Source organism: Scyliorhinus torazame, chromosome 2 (genome assembly GCF_047496885.1).
Source record: "Scyliorhinus torazame isolate Kashiwa2021f chromosome 2, sScyTor2.1, whole genome shotgun sequence".
Classification (NCBI taxonomy): Eukaryota; Metazoa; Chordata; class Chondrichthyes; order Carcharhiniformes; family Scyliorhinidae; genus Scyliorhinus; species Scyliorhinus torazame.
The window spans coordinates 178,168,117-178,191,687 of NC_092708.1; the positions used below are offsets into that span (position 1 = coordinate 178,168,117).

The following is a 23,571-nucleotide window of genomic DNA, read 5'->3' on the forward strand; positions in this document are numbered from 1 at the left end:
AATCTTAGGTTTATGCTGGGGGGAATGGATGGGTTGTTTTGGAGGTGGAGGGCTAATGTGGATCAGGGACATGTTTGCAGAGGAGAAGTTTGCTGGATTAGAGGAACTGAGGGAGGAGTGTAGGCTACCAACGGGGAGTCAGTTTAGGGATTGGCACGTGCGGGATTGCGCGCAAGGAGCTCCTTCATTCCCTCAGGTACCGTAGTATACGCTTCTGGAGGAAATGTTGCTCCAGGATAAGGGGCGGATGGTAGGATTGGGACTATCTATGGAGGGTTGGGAGAGAAAGGCACGGCCTGAATGAAAAGGATAAAGCAGAAATGGGAAGAGGAGTTGGGAAGGGAGATTGGTCAGGGACTTTGGTGCGAAGTAATACGCCAAGGTCGGGATGCGCGCAGTGGACGAGTCACTGCCTTTCCAAGTAGAAAGCAATGCTTAAGACGTCGCCCTTGCCGCCACTCTAAACCAGGCAAGCAGACCCGTGGCATTCTTTTCCCGCACCCTTCATGCCTCGGAAATTCGACACTCATCCGTCGAAAAGGAGGCCCAAGCTATCGTTGAAGCTGTGCGGCATTGGCGGCATTACCTGGCCGGTAAGAGATTCACTCTCCTTACGGACCAACGGTCGGTAGCCTTCATGTTCAATAACACACAATGGGGCAAGATCAAAAATGATAAAATCTTGCGGTGGAGAATTGAGCTCTCCACCTATAATTACGAGATCTTGTATCGCCCCGGAAAACTCAATGAGCCGCCAGACGCCCTCTCCTGAGGTACATGTGCCAGCGCACAAGTGGACCAACTCCGAGCCCTACACGACAGCCTTTGTCACCCGGGGGTCACTTGATTGTACCTTCTAGTCAAAGCTCGCAATCTGCCCTACTCCGTCGAGGAAGTAAGGACAGTCACCAGGGACTGCCAGGTCTGTGCGGAGTGCAAGCCGCACTTCTACCGGCTGGACCGTGCGCGCCTGGTGAAGGCTTCCCACCCCTTTGAACGTCTCAGCGTGGATTTCAAAGGGCCCCTCCCCTCCACCGACCGTAACACGTACATTCTCAGTGTGGTCGATGAATACTCCAGATTCCCCTTCGGCATCCCATGGCCCGATATGACGTCTGCCACCGTCATCAAGGCCCTCAGCACCATCTTCACTCTGTTCGGTTTCCCCGCCTACATTCACAGTGACAGGGGATCCTCATTCATGAGCGATGAGCTGCGTCAGTTCCTGCTCAGCAGGGGTATAGTCTCCAGCAGGATGACCAGCTACAACCCCCGGGGAAACGGGCAAGTAGAACGGGAGAATGGGACGGTTTGGAGGGCCGTCCAGCTGAGCCCCCCCCCACCTCCCACCGCGCTGCCAATATTGACCCCACCAGACCACCCCCCCCCTTCACTTTTCCGCACAAGAGGACAAAGAGGACTTCAGCACGCTCTCGGAGTTCCCTGATGACTGGCCAGCATCAGCACCGCCACCACTGCCAGCACCGACTTCGCCGCCACCGTTACGCCGCTCCCAATGAAGCACCAAAGCACCGGACCGGCTGATCCTTTGACGGACTCCGGACCATCAACATGGACTTTTCTTTCGCTACCACTGTACATAATTGCACTAATTGTATATAGTTTCACGTCACCCCTGCCGGACTCATTTTTAACAGGGGGTGAATGTGGTGAATCACTGTAATAGGAGATGTAAGGTAGGACCTGCACTACAGGTTCGCCGGTAGTTCCTGCCGGCTGGCTCCGCCCACGGAGAACTGTATAAATATGCATGACCTCCAGTGCCTGCCATTTCGCCAGCTGCAGCAGGAGGCCACGCATCTGACTGTAATAAAGCCACAGTTGTACCCAACTTTAGTCTTTGTGCAATTGATCGTGCTTCATTAAACTCTGGAGGTTACATTGGAAATCTAACCCTAGGAGCGTGGCAGCGCAGAGAAGAAGGAGGACGTAGAGGCGGAATTTTTTTTATTTCATTCCCTGGACCGGGAGGGTTGCTACGCAGAACCCTTTGATCTCTACAGAGTGAGACCCGGAGGCCAGGGAGATTTTTTGATTAACTGGGTGGATGGGAAGAGAACAGCGCCTTACCGTGTTGGGGTTTATGAAGCTCTCTGTGCTCCCGGAGTTGATCAGGCAGGATGTTTTGTGCCCATTGATGAGCACGGTCGTCGTCGCGGTCGAGAGCGTTCGGGGCCGAGACTGGTCCAGGGTCACCGAGGCAAGTCGTGGCAAAAGTTGGAGGCTTTCCTCAGGCGGTGCGTGTTCATCCGAATCGGGGTCCTGAGACTCCAGCCAAGATGGCGGTGCCCACTGGTCACGCATGGCTGGGGGTGTGCAAGATGGCGGCGCCCATCCGTCACACATGGTCCCTGGGGAACAAAATAGCGGCGCCCAGGGCCCGCACGTGGCTCTGGAACCGGAAGAAGGCGCCAGCTGGCCGCACGTGGCTCATGGAGGGAGTTGGGGTGGCGGTCCCGGTTCGCCCCCGGAGGACGCGGCGACCGCCTGGGCCTGGCATACTGCCACAAAATGGCCTTTTTTGCCGCACCCTTTGCAGGTGGAGGAGCGGGCCGGGCAGCGCTGTCAGGGGTGTTTGGCTTGCCCACAAAAATAGCAGTGGCGCCCCCCGGGGTTGCCTGGTAGCCGTGCAGCACAAGCTTGTGGGGGGATGGGGGATGCACTGGAGTCGGCCGCGGGGGGTTTCCTAGGGACCGCCGCGCGGTCGGGTACGTAAGCGCGGGCGTTTCGGGAGGCCACATCCAGTGAGCTAGCAAGGGCCCGCGCCTCCATGAGGCCCAGTGTCTCTTTTTCTAGCAGCCGCTGGCGGATTTGGGAGGACAGCATACCTGCAGCGAATGCGTAATGGATCAAACGTTCTGTGTGTTCACTGGCTGCAACTTGTGGGCAGTCACAGTTCCTACCTAACACCAGGAGCGCACAGTAGAATTCCTCCAGCGATTCCCCGGGGATTTGTCGCCTCGTCACGAGCAGATGTCGGGCGTAGACCTGGTTTACTGGGCGGATATAGTGTCCTTTCAGCAGGGTCATTGCGGCCTCGAAATAGTCCGCATCCTCGATGAGGGTGTAGATCTCTGGGCTCACCCTCGAGTGGAGAACTTGCAGTTTCTGGTCCTCCGACGGTGTAGTCGTGGCCGTCCTGAGGTACCCTTTGAAGCACGCCAGCCAGTGTTTGAAGGTTGCCACTGAGTGTGCCACGTGGGGGCTGAGTTACAGACACTCTGGCTTGATTCGGAGCTCCATTCTTTAAAATCCAGTCCAATAAATTGATGCTCGATCAATAACTCCAGAAGCGAGATTGGATGACAATTGAAGGCTTTATTGGACTGGATATTTCCCCCAGCAGCGCAGGTACAGCTGCTGGGGAGACACAGGCTCTTATACTCCGCCTTACTGGGCGGAACCAGCCGGCAGGCTTCACCAGTGATATTGCTGTCTCAGGTACCTCCCACACCAATGGTCTTACAGCATCAACCTGGGTACCGGTATTACCCCTAATACCAACTACCACACAATGTTTAGGCACTCTGAAGATGATTTATACCCACATGGAAAATGCCGCACCTGAGGCACCAAGCGTCTGATTTGCCCGCCCCGGGCAGGGTGGGGGGGTCATCTGAGCACTTCCATCAAGAGGACGCTGCAGTTAAATGGCTCCATGGCAGCTGCCCACAAGTCAAACCAAGAGGATGGAAGCCAAGAAGCCAGCTCCACGATTTGCTCAGAGGGCCTTCATAAGAATGCTGGATGCCGTGGAGGAGAGAAGGGTACCAATCTTCCCGCAGACTGACAGGAGACCGTCCAGCAAAGTTATGAATCCTGCCTGCCATGGTCTTTTTTGCCTCTTCCTGTTGATGTTTTGCTCTGAACGGGTGCAAAGTTGGTCAGGTAGGATTTAAATGGTGCCCAAGAGTGAAATCTTCTGGATCAGTGGATGCGTTTCTGGCTCACACTGTTTCCCACCCACTCAAAATCTGCCTAAAATTAACACTAGGGCCAATGATTATGCCAACTACTTCAAAATACATGGTAATATCGTCATTGTTTTGCTTGTAAGCGATGGTATTACAACAAAATGATGTGCTTCATAACCAGCACTGAACTTACAGAGTGGCAACAATTGGACTCCTCGTTAACCATGTCGAATTCGAGTTTCCCCGTTAAGGGTGTGGGGAGGGGGACGTTGACTCTAAACTATGTGCCATTAGCCCTTGTATAAAAAATCCGGACGGGAGGGGACCCAGCAGGGATCTTCTGGTTGTGTAAATAATAGTTTATTGGAATAAAACTTTGTTTTCTTTAACAACTCAGTGTGGACTATAAAAATGTGCCTCCGAGATTTTCTCCTTCCCACTGAAGGCTGATTTATAACTGAAAACACTAACTAACTTGAAACATGGATAATTTTCACCAAATCTTCCGATCCCATTGTGTCAAAGTTATTGATTGAGAAAGGTCTTGATCAAAGTTGACATCAAGGCAGCAGTTCTGATATCAAGGACAGTTTGGACATTTAAACATGCATAAAGTGCTGGTATACGAGTGCTCAGTTTCAACACAATACGATACCACTCCGGTGACAATCAATGAACTAAACACAAAGTGCAGATGTTCCCACTTTCACTGCCCTTCCTAACAAATGACCACCTAGTTTTATACTTAGCTGTTCTTTATCTTATCAATCAATCACCATTTCTATGTAATGATAAAGTATCTGTAAAACTATGCAGACATTAGGGTGGCATGGTGGCACAATGGTTAGCACTGCTGTCTCACAGCACCAGGGACCCGGATTCAATTATGGCCTCGGGTGACTGTGTGGAGTTTGTAATTTCTCCCAATGTCTGTGTAGGTTTCCTCCGGGTGTTCTGGCTTCCTCCCACAGTCCAACGCTGTGCAGGTTAGGTGGATTGGCCATGCTATATTGCTCCTTAGAGTCCAAAGGTTAAGTGGGGTTACAGGGATGGGGCAAGAGAGTGGTCCTAGATTAGGGTGCCCTTTCAGAGGGTCAGTGCAGACTCGATGGGCTGAATGGCCTCCTCCTGCACTGTCGGGATTCTATGAAAAAGGTAGACTGGCTGCAGCCATATCGCCTCATCACTTGCAGAGGTCAATGTTGCCGTGAGAGTAACAGAAATTCTGCTACCTTAACCTTAGAACAGTTTCTCATACATGTCATGGAAATAGCAACTCCCTGAGGGTTAAATCAGCTGTGGTATAAAATAAAAACATACAGAATGAGATTCTTCAAAGAGTGGAAAAATTAAATCACTTTAACTCCAGTCCTTAGAAGGCCAGCTTTCTCTTGATTCCTCCTTTGCTTGAACTATTTTTCAGGATTCTTCAAAACGGGCAGCTGCTCTTTCTTGACATGCAATCTTTACTATGCCACTATGAATCTTTTCTGTTTATTCATTCAAACAGTATTTGTAGGCATTACTCTATTCATTTTTCTCTGATTGTCAGTCCAAAATGCCATCAAAAGGAAAAAAACAAAGTCTTATGGTCTCACCAATAACTTTCCAAAGATACTTGAATTTCCAGTGACTGGCTTACAGGATCACATGACAAGATCGAATTTTAAGACTTTTACTGCAACAATCTTAAGGCAACAACAACAAAACACTATTTTGCAGGCAACTTATATTATCAACTACATAAAAGAAATTTCCTGTTTAACTTTTAGCATGGCCGCAGATCACCCGCTATAGTTAAAGTTAACGCTGAGCATCAAGAAGCCACTTCATTCTCCAGGAACTAGACCAAAGCTATTCTCAGCTCCTAATGACTTGCTTCCTTTTTCCTTCCCGAGTGTGTAATTTCTAACCCCAGAATTGACTTTCACTCTGAGGGTACACTGGAGATTCCTCCCCTCTAACATTAGTTATCAGGGGCTGGTTTAGCACAGTGGGCTAAATAGCTGGCTTGTAATGCAGAACAAGACCAGCAGCGTGGGTTCAATTCCCGTACCGGCCTCCCTGAACAGGCGCCGGAATGTGGCGACTCGGGGCTTTTCACAGTAACTTCATTGAAGCCTACTTGTGACAATAAGCGATTATTATTATTAGTAGGAGTTGGACAAAATCTTCCAGCTCCTTTAAGTACTCAAATTCAGTCTCTTCAATCGAAGCGCGGGTTCCAATTCAAGTTGCGTGAGGTGAACAATAGGGACAGCAATTTTTGTGCTTCAGGTGCAAGACTAGTTGTCTCCTCACTCTCTGCCTCTAAGATTAACTGATTTCCGAGAGGTTCACTGATTTCTAGTTATTTAGCTAGACCTCTAACTCCTTTGTATGTTGGAAGTAAACTATTTACACAGCAATTTATAAAATCCAACATTCCTAACAGCTCCCTGTGAGACTCAGACTACCAGCTTAACCAGAGTACAACTGCTCTTAGCATTGACTGCATGTGTGAGACTCTTCTCAGCAAGACTCTTGACCTGGGCCCCACTTATCCTCATAGTGATCAAACCACTCATCTTCTTATTGGGAAGAATTTGAAGCAGGTGTATGACCTCCTTCACTATTCTATTTTACCTTAGAGAGACAGTCCCAAAACATAAAAATCTTATTAACTTTGTATTTGTAACAAAGTAGAATGTCCTAACAGAAAGAGTAAGCCGATGGAACTAAAAAGATGTTAAAAAAACAACTGCGATTGACAAGGATCAGTAATGGGCTGCAAGCAATTTTCAGGTTGCACTTACCTGAAAACGATGACTTCCTCCGTGCCTTCTTGTCTTCTCTTATACTGCTGTAGGCAGACATTGCAGTGTTCCTGTTTGGGGTTCAATCCCCGACTAACAGCTCCACGCAGGTTGCAGAGTGACCAATGGAGATCATGGTTCAGGAGGTTGGTTGTGGTCTCCAGCAGTGTCTGTAAAAGCAGAAAGAAATGTACTGTGAAATCCCATCAATGTCACCTACTGCCCCTCTGCCAATGTGTTCTCCGCATTCAATCATGAATTTGGATTTTAATTATTGATGAGATGTAAGTTGGGATCTTAACGATTGATTGTACAGAGGCGGTAATACTTTGTTTAATCTGGGTCAGTAATGCCTTCATAACGCATTTTGTAATTAAGAAATTGTAGAGTTGCCTCCTGCTCAAGCTCTTCTGTTTCAGCTGATTGGATCACATTATGACTTCAGATATTTTTCTCCAACTGAAAACAATAGTGCAGGAAAACAATATAAATGTGCATTGTTCCTGCATAGATTTCAATATCTCTTGACAATGAGTGTGTTATTAAGTTAAGTTCTTTAGTTACTGTTCATGTATGATTCTATCTGTGCAATTGCCCAAAATGGCAAAATGGTAATGCTTCACATGTCCAATTCTGCTATCCTTTTAGAAATGGAGCATTTTATCACTGCTAGAGCCCCTACAACATAACCAAAATAATTACTGCTAGTCTGAGGGTGGGGAATACCATGGAGGGTGGTGGTTAGTCAGGGGGTTGGGGTGTCCCTTGGATATTCAGGAGGGACTCTCGCGGGGTGGCTGGTTTACTTTTAAAAATAATCTAGAAATTAGAAAAGGTTTTAATTCTTCTTGCACCTTTTCTGAGTAACTATTAGTGTAACCCTTTTGGAACCATCCAAAGTTTGCAACTTAAATCGTAATTCCAAAAGGTTCACAGGGCAATTTCCCAGAAGAAGTTAGCACTTCTGGGCAATTCCTGTGCAAATGCTTACCCGTGACGTTTCAAGAGCGATACCCCAGTGAACCTTTGGGGTATCCTCAAATCTGACGCTGGGGAGCTTCGATGTTACAGTGCTATGTCACCCCATGTATCCATACAGATACTTCCAGTAGAGGACACTGGGTATTAATCAGGAAATATGGGCAATTTTTACATAAAATGTGCAGTGCAGAAGGCCAATCGGCCCATCGAGTCTGCACCGGCCCTTACAAAGAGCAATCCACTCAAGCCACGTATCTACCCTATCCCCGCAACCCCCACTTAACCTTTTTGGACACTAAGGGCAATTTAGCATGACCAATCCACCTAACCCGCACATCTTTGGACTGTGGGAGGAAACCGGAGCACCCGGAGGAAACGCACGCACACACCGCAGAACGTGCAGACTCCGCACAGACAGTGACCCAGCCGGGAATTGAACCTGGGACCCTGGAGCTGTGAAGCAATTGTGCTAACCACTATGCTACCGTGCTGCCCTATTTATTCCTTCACATCCAGATTTCTGAACTGAGTTGTTTGGATCTGTGAACACTATGACTAAAATGAGCAAACTCAGCTCAGCACTAGTCGAGATTGATGGGCCTTCTGGCTTATCCAACCTGTCCCAACCACACAGCTTCTTCTGTCTCGTGCCTCAAAACAACCAGCAGAATCTATGGGCAGATACGCAGGATGCCAGGAAGGAGTTAAACTCCTTGACACTGATATCAGGTTGGGATCCCCACATCATCCGTGATTCTGCAAGGCAAGATTCAAGGCAAGTAGACATCTGCCTTGGATCTGCTGGGCAGGTAATTACGTTCATTAAAAAGCCAATTATCAAGATAATTGCCCAACCAGGGCACCAATTTCAAATTGGCAGTAACTCATCAGTGTTACCAAAATGAGTGCACAACAGGAAGAGATTATTCTGTGAAACTGACAGGCCGGGAAGGACTTGGTCAGTTTTGCTGAAGAGTTCTATCCATGGCCAGGTGAGAGGTGTTTGGTCAAAATACTTCTCTCAGAGAGCGCTTTCAGTGCCTGAGCAGTGATTTCAGCATCTTGGAATGCACATCATCGCTCCAGTGCTTCACTTACCCTCAGCTGCATTTCCTTGTTGCGACCCTTCACCCGTCAGAGGAGCAGCAGTTTTACCTTGCACCTCTATAAGACCATAATACATAGGAGCAGAACTAGGCCACTTGGCCCATCGAGTCTGCTCCGCCATTCAATCATGGCTGATATCTTCTCAACCCCATTCTCCTACCTTCTCCCCATAACCCTTGATCTCCCTATTAATCAAGAATCTATCTATCTCTGTCTTAAAGACACTCAGTGATTTGGCCTCCACAGCCTTCTGCTGCAAAGAGTTCCACAGATTCACCACTCTCTGGCTGAAGAAACTCCTTCTCATCTCTGTTTTAAAGGATCATCCCTTTAGTCTGAGATGGTGTCCTCTGGTTCTAGTTTTTCCTACAAGTGGAAACATCCTCTCCACTCTATCCAGGCCTAGCAGTATCCTGTAAATTTCGATAAGATCCCCCTCATCCTTCTAAGCTCCAACGAGTACAGACCCAGAGTCCTCAACCGTCCCTCATACAACAAGTTCTTCATTTCAGGGATCATTCTGCTGAACCTCCTCTGGACCCTTTCCTAGGCCAGCACATCCTTCCTTAGGTACAGGGCCCAAAATTGCTCACAATACTCCAAATGGTCCGGCGCCACCTCATCGTCCTTTCGTCCTCCTCTTCGGTGGCCACATGTTCCTCATCACCAACCTCCAGCACGTCGCCCTGCTGCTGTGCAATGTTGTGGAGGGCACAGCAGACCACCACAAAGCGGGCCACCCTCTGGGCGTTGTACTGGAGTGCATCACCCAAGCTGCCGAGGTATCGGAACCGCATCTTGAGGAGTCTGATGCACCTTTCAGCGACAGCCCAGGTGGCTGCATGGGCCTCACTGTACCGGGTCTCTGCTTCAGTCTCCGGCCTCTGTACTGGCATCACTAGCCAGGTCCTTAGCAGAAACGTCTTATCCGCCAAGAGTCCACTCATCCTGGGCTGCTCCTTGAAGAGGTCAGGGATGACTGACTGCCCCAGGATGTAGCTGTTGTGGACACTCCCCCGGAAGCGTGCACACATGTACATTATCGACATCTGGTCACACACGAGCTGGGTGTTCAGGGAGTGGAACCCCTTTCGGTTACATAGGGCACCCCCATATGGCCCGGTGAGCGCAGGGTAACATGCGTGGCATATATTACCCTCTGGACCTAGGCATCCCTGCGATGGCAGAGAAACCTGCTACCCGGGCATCTTGCTGGGCTTGGTCCAAGTCAAAGACGATGTAGTCTTCCGCCTGGGCATACAGGGCATTCGTGACCTGCCGGCTGCACCCGTGGGCTGTGGCCTGTGATACTACACAGATCACCGCTCGAGCCCTGGAATGATCCCGAGGAGTAAAGGTTCAGGGCTGCGGTGACCTTGACAGCACCAGGAGTGGGTGTCCTCCTCCTCCATGTGGTGCCAAGTCCACAAGGACATGGCACAGGTATTGTACTGTCTCCTTGTTGAGGCGGAGTCTCCTGCAGCGCACACTGTCCGTCATTTGTTCAAATGACCGGCGACATCCTGTACATCCTGGGCCGTCGTGGGACTCCCCCTCTGGGTCTCTCCCTGGCCTGATGGGCGGCCGGGTCCTCAGGGTGTGGGGCAGGGTCCGGCACATGGGCCACCAGCGCGAGCATCTGCAGATGCTGCTGTTGCCGCCTTCTCCAGCGTCTGGCCACATCACGTAGCAGCAGCATCACTAGGGCAACTTCTGCGTCCAACATCCCTGCCGAAGCGTTCAATATTTGTAAGGCATTAGGAGAAGATGTTAAGACTGGCAGACAGAGGTGGCTTCCAACCCGGGATTCACCCCACTGATCCCCCTCCACCCTGAATGGCCTCCGACGCACATCCAGCCATGGCAGGCCCCCTCACCAAACCCCGGACCCTGTAGCCCGGACACCCACTCACAATTTTAACTGGACCGGGCGCTGGTCCCCTCCCCATGGTACTCACCCACCGTCTGGCTGTGGACATGTCCCCCGGGACTGTGTCCCATCCCCTGGGTGTTCGGATGTTAAATGTGTGGCGTTGCCTCCCGCAGTGTTTAGATACACTGGCCAGGCATCGCGGTCTGATTGGGATGCAAGGCAATGACTCCCACATGGTACATGGCCCCTACCTATGGGAATCCACTTGGAATGTGTGCAGTGCTCACTTAACCATGATATTCACCCACCTCGTTTCGCTTGAGCGAGAGCGCAACGAGGCCGGAAGATCACGCTCAAGCTCTCCACATCCATCCTATCAAGATCCCTCAGGATCTTAAAGATCTCAATTGATAGGCCACATCATCCCATCTGCTGTGCCTAATTGGCTGTGCAAACAGAATGCAGGATGTAAACGCCATGAGAGCCACAGTTAAGTCTGCCATTTTTGGGGAGGTCTAAGTCTAGAAGGAAAAATACAGAAAATTCATCTCTAACCAATCAGAACCAGTCCTGGTGATCACATAGGCTTTGCTTTATCTCTTAAGCAAGGTGATCTCTGCCCTGCCTGAAACAGACCCAGCACCAGTCAGAAGGATAAAAAGCAAGTAAGTTCACAGCCTGCAAGCAGGTCCTGGAAAAAGAAATGACTTCGCCCGTGTGTCTCCGGGTCCTTCTTAACCTTATTTAATTGAAACCAGTTCCTTCATCTGGGTCACCATGATTTAGTTACCCATCGTTTGAGATGTCGCATGAACAGCTTCTTTGTTGAGGCAAGTTTAGAACAAAATCTGATATGAATTGGCAATCATATTTTGAAAAGCCCCTATGGAAACTGAAATATGACATGGAGCATGTCCAAGCTACTCATTTGTGCTTTGGGCTGAAGTAAATTGTGGGTGAGCAAAAGGAGATTTATTCTGCATTAAATCTGTTCTGTAGTTGACATAAGAATTCTTAGTCTTGGCATTCAATGTGAAAACTGTTTATTGCCAAGGGGTGCCATCCCCTACCCTGAAAACATCTATTCATCAAAATATAATTTTATTTACAAAAATAGGAATGAATAAAGAAATGTGTTGGAAATGACAGCTCATAGAACATGGAACATTACAGCCCTCGATGTTGCGCCGACTTGTGAAACCACTCTAAAGCTCACCTACACTGTTCCATTATCATCCACATGTTTATCCAAAGACCATTTAAATGCCCTTAATGTTGGCGAGTCCACTACTGTTGCAGGCAGGGCATTCCACACCCTTACTACTTTCTGAGTAAAGAACCTACCTCTGACATCTGTCTTATATCTATCTCCCCTCCACATCCCCTCGTGCTAGCCATCATCATCCGAGGAAAAAGGGTCTCACTGACCACCCTATCTAATCCTCTGATCATCTTTATGCCTCTATTAAGTCACCTCTTAACCTTCTTCTCTCTAATGAAAACAGCCTCAAGTCCCTCAGACTTTCCTCATAAGATCTTCCCTCCATACCAGGCAACATTCTGGTAAATCTCCTCTGCACCCTTTCCAATGCTTCCAAATCCTTCCTATAATGCGGCGACCAGAACTGCACGCAATACTCCAAATGCGGCCGCACCAGAGTTTTGTACAGCTGCAACATGACCTCATGGCTCCGAAACTCTACCAAAAAAACTAACACACCGTACGCCTTCTTAACAACCCTCTCAACCTGGGTGGCAACTTTCTGGGATCTACATACATGGACACCGAGATCTCTCTGCTCATCCACACTACCAAGAATCTTACCATTAGCCCAGTACTCTGTCTTCCTGTTATTCCTTCCAAAATGAATCACCTCACACTTTTCTGCATTAAACTCCATTTGTCACCTCTCAGCCCAACTCTGCAGCTTATCTATGTCCCTCTGTAACCTGCAACATCCTTCTGGACTGTCCACAACTCCACCAACTTTAGTGTCATCCGCAAATTTACTCACCCATCCTTCTACGCCCTGCTCCAGGTCATTTATTAAAATGACAAACAGCAGTGGCCCCAAAACAGATCCTTGTGGTACACCACTAGTAACTGAACTCCAGGCTGAACATTTCCCATCAACCACCACCCTCTGTCTCCTTACAGTTAGCCAATTTCTGATCCAAACCGCTAAATCACCCTCAATCCCATGCCTCCGTATTTTCTGCAATAGCCTACCGTGGGGAACCTTATCAAACACTTTACTGAAATCCATATACACCACATCAACTGCTTTACTCTCGTCCACCTGTTTGGTCACCTTCTCAAAGAACTCAATAAGGTTTGTGAGGCACAACCTACCCTTCACAAAACCATGTTGGCTATCCCTTATCAAATTATTCCGTTCTAGATGATTACAAATCCTATCTCTTATAATCCTTTCCAAGATTTTGCCCACAACAGAAGTAAGGCTCACTGGTTTATAGTTACCGGGGTTGCCTCTACTCCCCTTCTTGAACAAGGGGACAACATTTTCTATCCCCCAGTCTTCTGGCACTATTCCTGTAGACAATGACAACATAAAGATCAAAGCCAAAGGCTCTGCAATCTCCTCCCTAGCTTCTCAGAGAATCCTAAGATAAATCCCATCCGGCCCAGGGGACTGATCTATTTTCATACTTTCCAGAATTGCTAACACCTCCTCCTTATGAACCTCAATCCCATCTAGTCTAGTAGCCTCTATCTCAGTATTCTCCTTGACAATATTGTCTTTTTCCTGTGTGAATACTGATGAAAAATATTCATTTAGCACCTCTTCTATCTCCTCGGACTCCACGCACAACTTCCCACGACTTTCCTTGACTGGTCTTACTCTTACCCCAGTCATTCTTTTATTCCTGACATACCTATAGAAAGCTTTAGGGTTTTCCTTCATCCGACCTGCCAAAAACTTCTCATGTCGCCTCCTGGCTCTTCTTAGCTCTCTCTTTAGGTCTTTCCTGGCTAACTTGTAACTCTCAAGGTTCCCAACTGAACCTTCACGTCTCATCTTTACATAAGCCTCCTTATTCCTTTTGACAAGTGATTCAACTACTTTAGTAAACCACGGTTCCCTCGCTCGACCACTTCCTCCCTGCCTGACAGGTACATACTTATCAAGAACATGCAGTAGCTGTTCCTTGAACAAGCTCCACATTTCAATTGTGCCCATCCCCTGCAGTTTCCTTCCCCATCCTATGCATCCTAAGTCTTGCCTAATCGCATAATAATTGCCTTTCCCCCAGCTATAACTCTTGCCCTGCGGTATATCCCTATCCCTTTCCATCGCTAAAGTAAACGTAACCGAATTGTGGTCACTATCACCAAAGTGCTCACCTACCTCCAAATCTAACACCTGACCTAGTTCATTACCCAGTACCAAATCCAATGTGACCTCGCCTCTTGTTGGCCTATCTACATACTGTATCAGGGACTGACCCATCGAAAGTACTTGAACTATAGCGTTTCCAGTCAATATTTGGAAAGTTAAAGTTCCCCATAACAACTATCCTTTTACTTTCGCTCCTATCCTGAATCATCTTTGCAATCCTTTCCTCTACATCTCTGGAACTTTTCGGAGTCCTGGCTCAATGGAGAAGCAATGAGACAATCTGTTGTTTCCCGGAGAACAGCATCAACTCTAATGGATGTTCACAAGCAGACACATAAATACAATCCCAGAATCCCAGGGTGGCACGGTGTTGTAGTGGTTAGCATTGCTACCTCACGGCACCAAGGGCAGGGTCACTGTCCATGTGGAGTTTGCACATTCTCCCCGTGTCTGCGTAGGTGTCACCCCCACAACCAAAGATGTGCAGGGTAGGTGGATTGGCCACACTAAATTGCCCCTTTTTGGAACCTTTTTTAAAATTAAAATCACAGAATCCCAAAGTGCAGGAGGCAGCCATTTGGGCCATCGAGTCTGCACCGACCCTCCAAAAGGACACCCTCCTTAGGCCCTCACACTATCTCTATAATCTTTGGACATTAAGGGGCAATTTAGTATGGCTAATCCATCTAACCTGCATGGATGGACTGTGGGAGGAAACCAGAGCACGTGGAAGAAACCCATGCAAACTCTACAGTCACCCAAAGTCGGATTTGAACCCAGGTCCATGGCGCTGTGAGACAGCAGTGCTAACCACTGTGCCACTCAATGTGAAAGGAAATAAAGAATGCAGTGCTGTGATTTTCATACAGTTTTCCCCTCGGTGTTTCTACTCATGTAGGAAGATAGTAAACAATGAAAATAGAAAAGATAAATCCAAAAGTGTGCAACTTGATGAGGACACTGTATGGAGCAACAACTGAAACTGGTTCTGAATCTGAGGCTCATGCTATTTACTCTCTCTAATTCGTTCCTCTCATTTTCCTGTGCACGTGGCTTAGACATGCCTCTTTCCAACACTCACAGGTGACAAAGGATAATCTATCTCACACACAGACTAAGAATGTAAATTTGTTTAATCAATGTTGTTTTAATGATTTCTGGGAAATAGTAATTCAAAATTGACTCCCTTTCTCCAAACCTTAAAGGTTACGACAGTAACATTTTCAATCCAGCATCAAAAGATTTAATTTATTACAAGGCAACTGGTATGGGAATTGGACAGCATATCAACATTTGCAATGAAGATTCAGTACTCAGAGGGTTAAGCAAGAAATTGAGCAGAGCTTTCAATGCTTTAGCACAAAATGAGCAGAGCGACCGTTGCAAATTAGCAACACGTAGGCAATTAGGATTAACAGCCACAGTGCTTAATGAAATGGAAATAGCAATATAACTGATTCCTTTTTATATTAGCAAGTGGGATTTCAGAACCTCGGAATATAGAAACATTTTGCACAGCAAACAGAACATAAAAGACTCCTATTGATTCAGAAATGCCAGGGTGTACATGTGATTGAAAGGTGCTCAGACCTGACTGATTGATTGACTGGTTGATTATCGATTAACATTCAAAGGTGATTGTCAAACAAACGTTTCTGGTTCTGAATCTTGTCCTGGGATAGCAAAATAAAAATTAAAGCGAGACTTGGGCACTTTCAACGGAATTCTAAAGTGAAATTAGTATCAGACTACACTGAAATAACAGTACAGTAACATCTCTTCACACCTGCAGGGGACTTGTTCTTTACACAAACCATCTCCTTCCACATGCTGTACATTTCCATTTCATCGGGAAGAAACTGTAACTGTTGAAACACATAACAGCAGTTTCTGAAGATGCAGACAATATTCAAAGATGGTTTTAAAATTTCTCTTGCTGATGCACTGCAGTAAAGAAATTCAAATTTTTTTAAAGTGAAGGAAAATTTCAGTAAAATCTTTGGTGTGTATAGTCACATCATTTACATTTTTGAATTCCTTCAAACCCAGTGAGAAAGAGCAGACATCAGCAGCACAGATACTCCAGTCACGCATTATCAAAAAACAAATGGCCGCAGATGAAAAATTAAATCTGTTCAGAGGAGAGAGTTTTTGTTGGACAATTAACTCTGATGCACCCACAGGTCGCAGCAATTTTACCTTTGCTACAATGAGATGGATCAAATTGACACTTAAATCATTAATTCATATTAATACTGTTTCAGCTGAGGCCCTCGAGCGGTGATGAAGATGTTTGCTGTTTATTATGTTGCACAAATCTATGAACGAAAAAGCTTCACACTCCCAATATGTGCATGTAGGCCAGGCTGGGGGGGGGGGGGGGGGGGGGGGGGGGGGGGGGGAATCATCAATGGATCCTCCCGTGGGCTTCGTGGAGTATGAACTTCCTTACTGAGCGTGGCAGAGCTAGCCCAATGGGAACCAAGAAGCAGAGTTTAAAACCGGCTGCTTCAAAGCCGGTATTCTGTAGTCCCTGTGCTTGGACTTGTCGCTGTAAACCGCGGCTGCAGCATTTTCCGTTATGTAAATAAAAGGGCATAGTGTCAGAAGATTGGCCTTGGTGAGATTATTACGTTTCTTTATTTGCTTTTATAATCACAGAACCATACAACACTGGAGACCTTTGCGTCCATCATGTCTGAGCTGATACTTTGAAAGAGCAGATCCCACATCCCCATTCTTTGCCCTTAATCCTGCAAATTCCTCATCAAGTAACCATCCAATTCCCTCTTAAAATTACTTATGAAATCAGCTTCAATCACCTTTTGAGTTACAGCACTCCAGACCCTGACAACTCGAGTACAAAACATTCTCACTTCTAGATCTTGGGCGAGATTCTCCGAACCCCCGCCGGGTCGGAGAATCGCCGGGGGCTGGCGTGAATCCCGCCCCCGCCGGTTGCCGAATTCTCTGGCACCGGATATTTGGTGGGGACGGGAATCGGGCCGCGCCGGTTGGCGGGCCCCCCCCGCGCGATTCTCCGGCCCGGATGGGCCGAAGTCCCGCCGCTAAAATGCCTGTCCCGCCGGCGTAGATGAAACCACCTACCTTACTGGCGGAACAAGGCGGCGCGGGCGGGCTCCGGGGTCCTGGGGGGGGGCGCGGGGCGATCTGGCCCCGGGGGTGCCCCCACGGTGGCCTGGCCCGCGATCGGGGCCCACCGATCTGCGGGCGGGCCTGTGCCGTGGGGGCACTCTTTTCCTTCCGCCTTCGCCATGGTTTCCACCATGGCGGAGGCGGAAGAGACTCCCTCCACTGCGCATGCGCGGGAATGCAGTCAGCGGCCGCTGACACTCCCGCGCATGCGCCGCCCAGAGATGTAATTTCCGCGCCAGCTGGCGGGGCACCAAAGGCCTTTTCCGCCAGCTGGCGGGGCGGAAATTCGTCCGTCGCCGACTTAGCCCCTTTAAGGTTGGGGCTCGGCCCCCAAAGATGCGGAGCATTCCGCACCTTTGGGGCGGCGCGATGCCCGACTGATTTGCGCCGTTTTGGGCGCCAGTCGGCGGACATCGCGCCGTTTCCGGAGAATTTCGCCCCTTGTGTCAACGATTTTAAATCTATGACTTCTGCTTATTGACTCATTCAATAGTTTTTTTTATGGGCTCCATTAAGTACTCGTGTCATTTTGAAAACCTCTATTGGGTCACCTTTTGACACTTTGTCCAAGCACAGCTGTCCTAACCTTCCCAACCTCTCCTCATAACTGAAGCACATCAGCCTTGGTAACATTCTGGTGAAGCTCCTCTGTTCTCTTTCTCAGCCCATTGTATCCTTCCTGAAGTCTTGATGCCCAAAGCTAACAATAAAACCAATGTTCTCACAAAGTTGTAGAATGTCTTTGCTTTTATATTCTATTCCTTTCTTTATAAACACAATTAACCACTCATCTCTTATTAACCACCTTATCAACTTGACCTGCACCTTCAAGAGGTCAAGGATGCATGCGCATCTTAAAAGTTTGCAAGCAGATGTAGCAATGCTGCAGAAGACTCACTTGAGGGTGAAGGACCAGGTGAGACTTAAAAGGGGCTGGGTTAGTCAGGTGTTTCACTCTGGATTTGACAAAAGGGCTCGAGGGGTAGCGGTAATGGTCAGCAAAAGAGTACGCTTCCAGATGGAGAAGGTGGTGGCAGATCAGGGGGGTAGATATGTGATTGACAGGGGCACTGGAGGGAAGGTTAGTGGCGCTGTTAAGTGTATACGGTCCCAATTGGGACGATGTGGGATTCGCAAAGAAGGTGTTTGGGGCCATGCCCGACTTGGACACACACAAACTGTTAGTGGGGGGGGGGGGGACTGGAACTTGGTGCAGGAGCCAAGGTTGGACAGGTCACGGCCGCGCTCGCTGGTCCCATTGGGAAGCGAAGGCGTTGGCTGGGCTAATGGTGGAAATGGGAGGGGTGGACCATTGGAGGTTTCTGCACTCGAGGGAACAGGAGTACTCGTTTTTCTCAGCAGGCCATAAGGTATACTCGCGGATCGACATTGTCGTGGTGGGCAAGGCTTTGCTGGCTGGGGTTAAGGGGTCGGAATACTCGGCAATTGCAGTGTCAGATTGATGCACTATCAATTACCACAAAGACGAGAGTAGTGGAATAATCGAGGCTTTATTGAGCAAAGATGTTGTACCTCCTGTAGCTGCTCCAGAATGGCTGCAGCACCGGCGAGCGCACACATTTATACACCGCCTACTGGGCGGACCCAGCAGGCAGGGATTTACCCATGTACCTCTAGTATATGTGTCTGACCATAATACATATAATACAGCTAGTGGTGACTACCACATTGATCATGCTCCGCATTGGGTGGATATGGTACTGGAGAAGGGGGTAGCGCAGAGGCCGGAGTGGAAATTAGATGTGGGACTTTTAGGGGACCAAGGGTTCTGTGACAAAATTGAAAAGGTAATTGAGGAATATGTAGGTTTCAACTGTACGGGTGAGGTGTCAAAGGCAGTTGTCTGGGAGGCTCTAAAGGCGGTGGTGAGGGGTGAGGTGATTTTGTTTAAGGCCAAGGTGGACAAAGGGGAGAGGTTGGAGCGGAAGAGGGTAATAGATGAGATGTTGGAGGTAGTTAGGAGTCATGCAGAAGATGGGGATCCAGCGAAGTTGGAGAAGAGGAAGGAACTACAGGCGAGCTTTGACCGACTATCTACCAGGAAGGCGGTGCACCAACTGAGACGAGCAAGAGGTGCAGTTTACGAACATGGAGGTAAGGCAGGTGTGTTAGCAGGTCAGCTCTGGAGGGAGGCAGTGGTAAGGAAAATTGTTCAGGTGAGAGATAGGGCAGGGAAGTTGGTGGTGGCTCTTTGGGGAATTTTATGAGAGGTTGTTCAGGTCAGAGCCACCTGGGGGAGACCGGGAGATGCAGGAATTTCTAGATGGGTTGGAGTACCCGAGGTTAGGGGAGGGGGACAGGGCTACATCAGAAGGAACGATAGTGGAGCAAGAGATAAAGGATGAGATTGGGATGATGTAGTCGGGGAAGGTGGCAGCGCCAGATGGGTTTCCGGTGGAATATTATGAAAAATTCAAGGATAAGCTGGCACCCCTGATGGTGGGGATGTTTGAAGAGGCGATGGGGAAGGGGGTGTTGCCACAAACTTTGGGGCAGGCATCGATTTCCCTGTTGCTAAAAAAAGATAAGGATCCGACAGAGTGTGGGTCGTATCGGCCCATATCACTTTTAAACGTGGACGCAAAAGTATTGGCGAAGGTACTGGCGGGTAGGCTGGAGGAGTGCCTCCCGAAGGTGATAGGTGAAGATCAGACAGGGTTCATGAGAGGGAGGCAGCTCTTTTCGAACGTCAGGAGGGTATTGAACGTCGTTATGGCACCGGCGGGGGGGGGGAAGGAAACAGAGGTGGTTGTGGCATTGGACGCTGAGAAGGCGTTTGACCGGGTTGAATGGGGGTACTTGATGGCAGTTCTGGAGCGGTTTGGGATTGGACCAAGATTTGTGAACTGGGTAAAACTACTATATAAGGAGCCGAGGGCGAGTGTCCGCACAAACAACATCAGCTCGAGATACTTTTCTCTCCACCGTGGGACTAGGCAGGGATGTCCTATGTCCCCCCTGCTGTTTGCACTCACGATTGAGCCGTTGGCCATCGCATTAAGAAGTTTGGGGGTATGGAAAGGAATAGTACGGGTGGGGGGGAATAGAGCATAGGGTGTCCTTATATGCAGATGACTTGCTGTTATACGTGTCGGAACCGAGTGTGTCGATAGGGGGAATATTGGAGCTGCTTCGAGTGTTTGGGTCTTTCTCGGGATGCAAACAAAATTCTAGACAAGAGTGAGTATTTTGTGGTGTCTTGGCCGGGGGTGGGGGGCTGCCATTCCGTAGGGCAGAGACTCACTTTAGGTACCTGGAGGAGAGTTTGTGCAGGGGGTCGGGATTGAAAGCACTAGCACCGCTCCCGATGGCCCCGGGGAAATACTCAGAGAGTCCGGTAATAATAGCTTCATTGAGAATTTGGAGGCAGTTTCGCCAACACTTCGGGTTGGGGGCAGGGTCAAGGGAAATGCCGATTCAGGGGAACCACAGATTTGAGCCAGGGAAGTGGGATGGATATTTTCGGAAATGGGAGGAGAAGAGGATTAAGACACTAAAAGATTTGTTTCTTAGGGGTCAGCTTGCAGGATTGAAGTGGCTGGAAGTGAAGTATGGGCTGGAACAGGGTGAAATGTTTAGATACATGCAGGTTCGAGATTTTGCCAGAAAGGAGATACAGAGCTTCCCGGCGGAGCCGGCCTCCACATTGCTGGAGGATGTGCTGACGACAGGGGGACTGGAGAAGGGGGTAGTGTCGGCGGTTTACGGAGCTATTTTGGAAGAGGCGAAGGCACCACTGGAAGGAATCAAAGCAAAGTGAGAGGAAGAGTTGGGAGAGGATATGGAGGAGGGGTTCTGGTGTGAGGTGCTCCAGAGTGAATGCCTCCACCTCGTGCATGAGGTTGCGGCTGATACAGTTGAAGGTGGTATACAGAGCACATCTCACGAGGGCGAGGATGAGCCGATTCTTTGAAGGAGTAGATGTGTGTGAACGTTGTGGGGGGGCCCGCTAATCACGTTCATATGTTTTGGTCCTGTCCAAAGCTAGAGGATTACTGAAAGGAGGTTTTTAGGGTAATTTCTAAAGTGGTCCATGTGAAACTGGAGGCCATATTCGGGGTGTTGGAAACACTGCTGCACCTGGAGGACTATAGTACAGGGTTGGAAATGGGTGCGGAGGCAGATGTTGTAGCCTTCGCCTTGTTGATCGCCCGAAGGCGGATCCTGATAGGTTGGAGAGCAACTTCTCCACCCTGTGCCCTGGCGTGGCGGGGGGACCTGTTGGAATTCTTTACTCTTGAGAAGGTTAAGTTTGAACTGAGGGGAAGGATGGAGGGGTTCTACAATTCATGGGCATTATTCATTATGCACTTTCAAGAACTGGATAACATCGAACATTAGTTGGGGCGAGTGGGTGGAGGGTTGGGGGGCTGTGTGTGTTAATGGCGACTATGGGTGATCCCTAATTTCTTTTTGTCATTTGTTTGTGTGAATATGCGGGCTAATGTTTGGGATTTGGTGGGAGGATGGGATCGTTGTTATTGATATGGGGATTGACATATTTGATACTGATTATTGTTTATTGTTGGTGGGTGTAAATTTGGGAGAAAATGTGAAAAAGGAGAATAAAAAATATTTAAAAAAAAAAACTTGACCTGAACCTTTAAGAATTTGTGTAAATCGATGTCAAGATCTCTCTGCTCATAAATGCCATTTATAGTGCACTATACCGATATTATTCCTCGCAAAGTGCATCCCTTCATACCTCTGTACAATTAACTTTCTCTCTTTGTTTCTGTCCATTTTTCCATTCTATGTAATCTGGAACTGTATAACTATCCTCAGAACTATCAGCTATCTTACCAAGTTTTGTATCGTATGCTAACTTTATAATGCTGGTTTCTACACCCAAGTCTTGATAATTGAGAGAAATTTAAATAGTAATGGACCCAAAATTGATACATGTCAAAAACCATACCCTCCAAAAAACAACCATCCATCTGTGCCTCCTGTTAATGAGCTGATCTTTTGTCCATACCATTGCATTTTGTCTCAATTTTGTCTTCTTAATAAGTCTCCGGCATGGCACTTCATCAAATGTCTCCTGAAAGTCCATAAATATAATATCTACTGCTTCACCTTGATCAACCTGCCCCGTTATTTCATCAAAGAATGCAATCAAGTCAGTCACACATGTTTTTCCTTCAACAAATCCATGCTGGCTCCCCATGCTTTCCCACAGAATCCATACAGTGCAGAAGGAGGTCATTTGACCCATCAAGTCTGCACTGACCCTCCAAAAGACCACTCTACCTAGGCCCACTCCCCCACCCTATCCCCACTCTCCCACCTAACCTGCACATCTCTGGACTGTGTGAGGAAACCAGAGCATCTGAAGGAAACCCACGCAGACATAAGGAGAAAGTGCAAACTCCACACAGTCACTCAAGGCCAGAATTGAACCTACTTTCCTGGTGCTGAGGCAGCAGTGCTAACCACTGTGCCACACAAAACAAAAGATGATTTTGTCCCAGGCATGGTTCCCAATAACTCCCCCACCACTGATGTTAGGCTGACTGCCTTGGTTTCCTGGTTTATTACAGACCAATTGAATAGAGATATAAAATTAGAAACCCTTGAGTCCTCTAACAATACCCCTGTATCCAATGAGGAACTGAAGATTATGACCAATGCCTCTGTTATCGTTTTTTGCTCTTTCAGCAATCTGGGACATATTCCATCTAGACCAGGTGACTTACTAACTTTCAGAAATGGTAATTATTTTAATTCATTTCCTCCATTACTGTTCTGTACATAATTTCCCTCTCCTTTTTTAGCGTAATCTTCTCAATATATGCTTCCTTTGTGAAGACTGATGAAGAGCCATGTTGTTTACTGCCTTTACATGAAGATTTAGCTCCTTATAGGCCCAGATTTCTTGAGTTAACCTCTTAAATTCATAAATTGCTTTGGGGTTCAATCTAATGTTGATTGCTATTTTTTTAATTGTAGCCTTATTTGTCTCCTGTGTCAACTTTCTGAATTCCCTCCTGCACTTTCTACAACTTTCCTGGTTAATAACTGAATCTTGTTCCTGACATTTGCCACGATAGCCTCATTGTTGTTTTATTCCTCTTTTATTTCTTTCATCATCCAGGATGCAATAGTCATGGATGTTTTATTGATCCTTCAAGAGAACAGACCCAGTTTATACCCAAACTGTCACTTTCCTACTGCCTTCCATTATTGCTTTACTCTGCAATCACAATCAAATCTACATGTTCTGAATCCCTTCTTCAACGACAAAAATGAGCTCTTTCCCAATTGAGTATTTTGCCTTTAATATTTTCTGATTATAGTTATGCAAAATCAAATTATACTGTAGTCACTGTTAGCTGGCA

At 47.9% G+C, this 23,571-nt stretch overlaps 1 protein-coding gene across 3 annotated transcripts in view; it reads right to left on the reverse strand.

The window, feature by feature from the left end:
- vps8 (VPS8 subunit of CORVET complex) overlaps positions 1–23,571 on the reverse strand; it is a 1,010,867-nt gene that overhangs the window by 348,310 nt on the left and 638,986 nt on the right. For all 3 annotated transcript variants that reach the window (XM_072480702.1, XM_072480693.1, XM_072480711.1), the window contains exon 42: positions 6,731–6,900. In XM_072480702.1, coding sequence (XP_072336803.1) covers positions 6,731–6,900 — 170 coding nt within the window. The remainder of the gene's footprint in view (positions 1–6,730; positions 6,901–23,571) is intronic.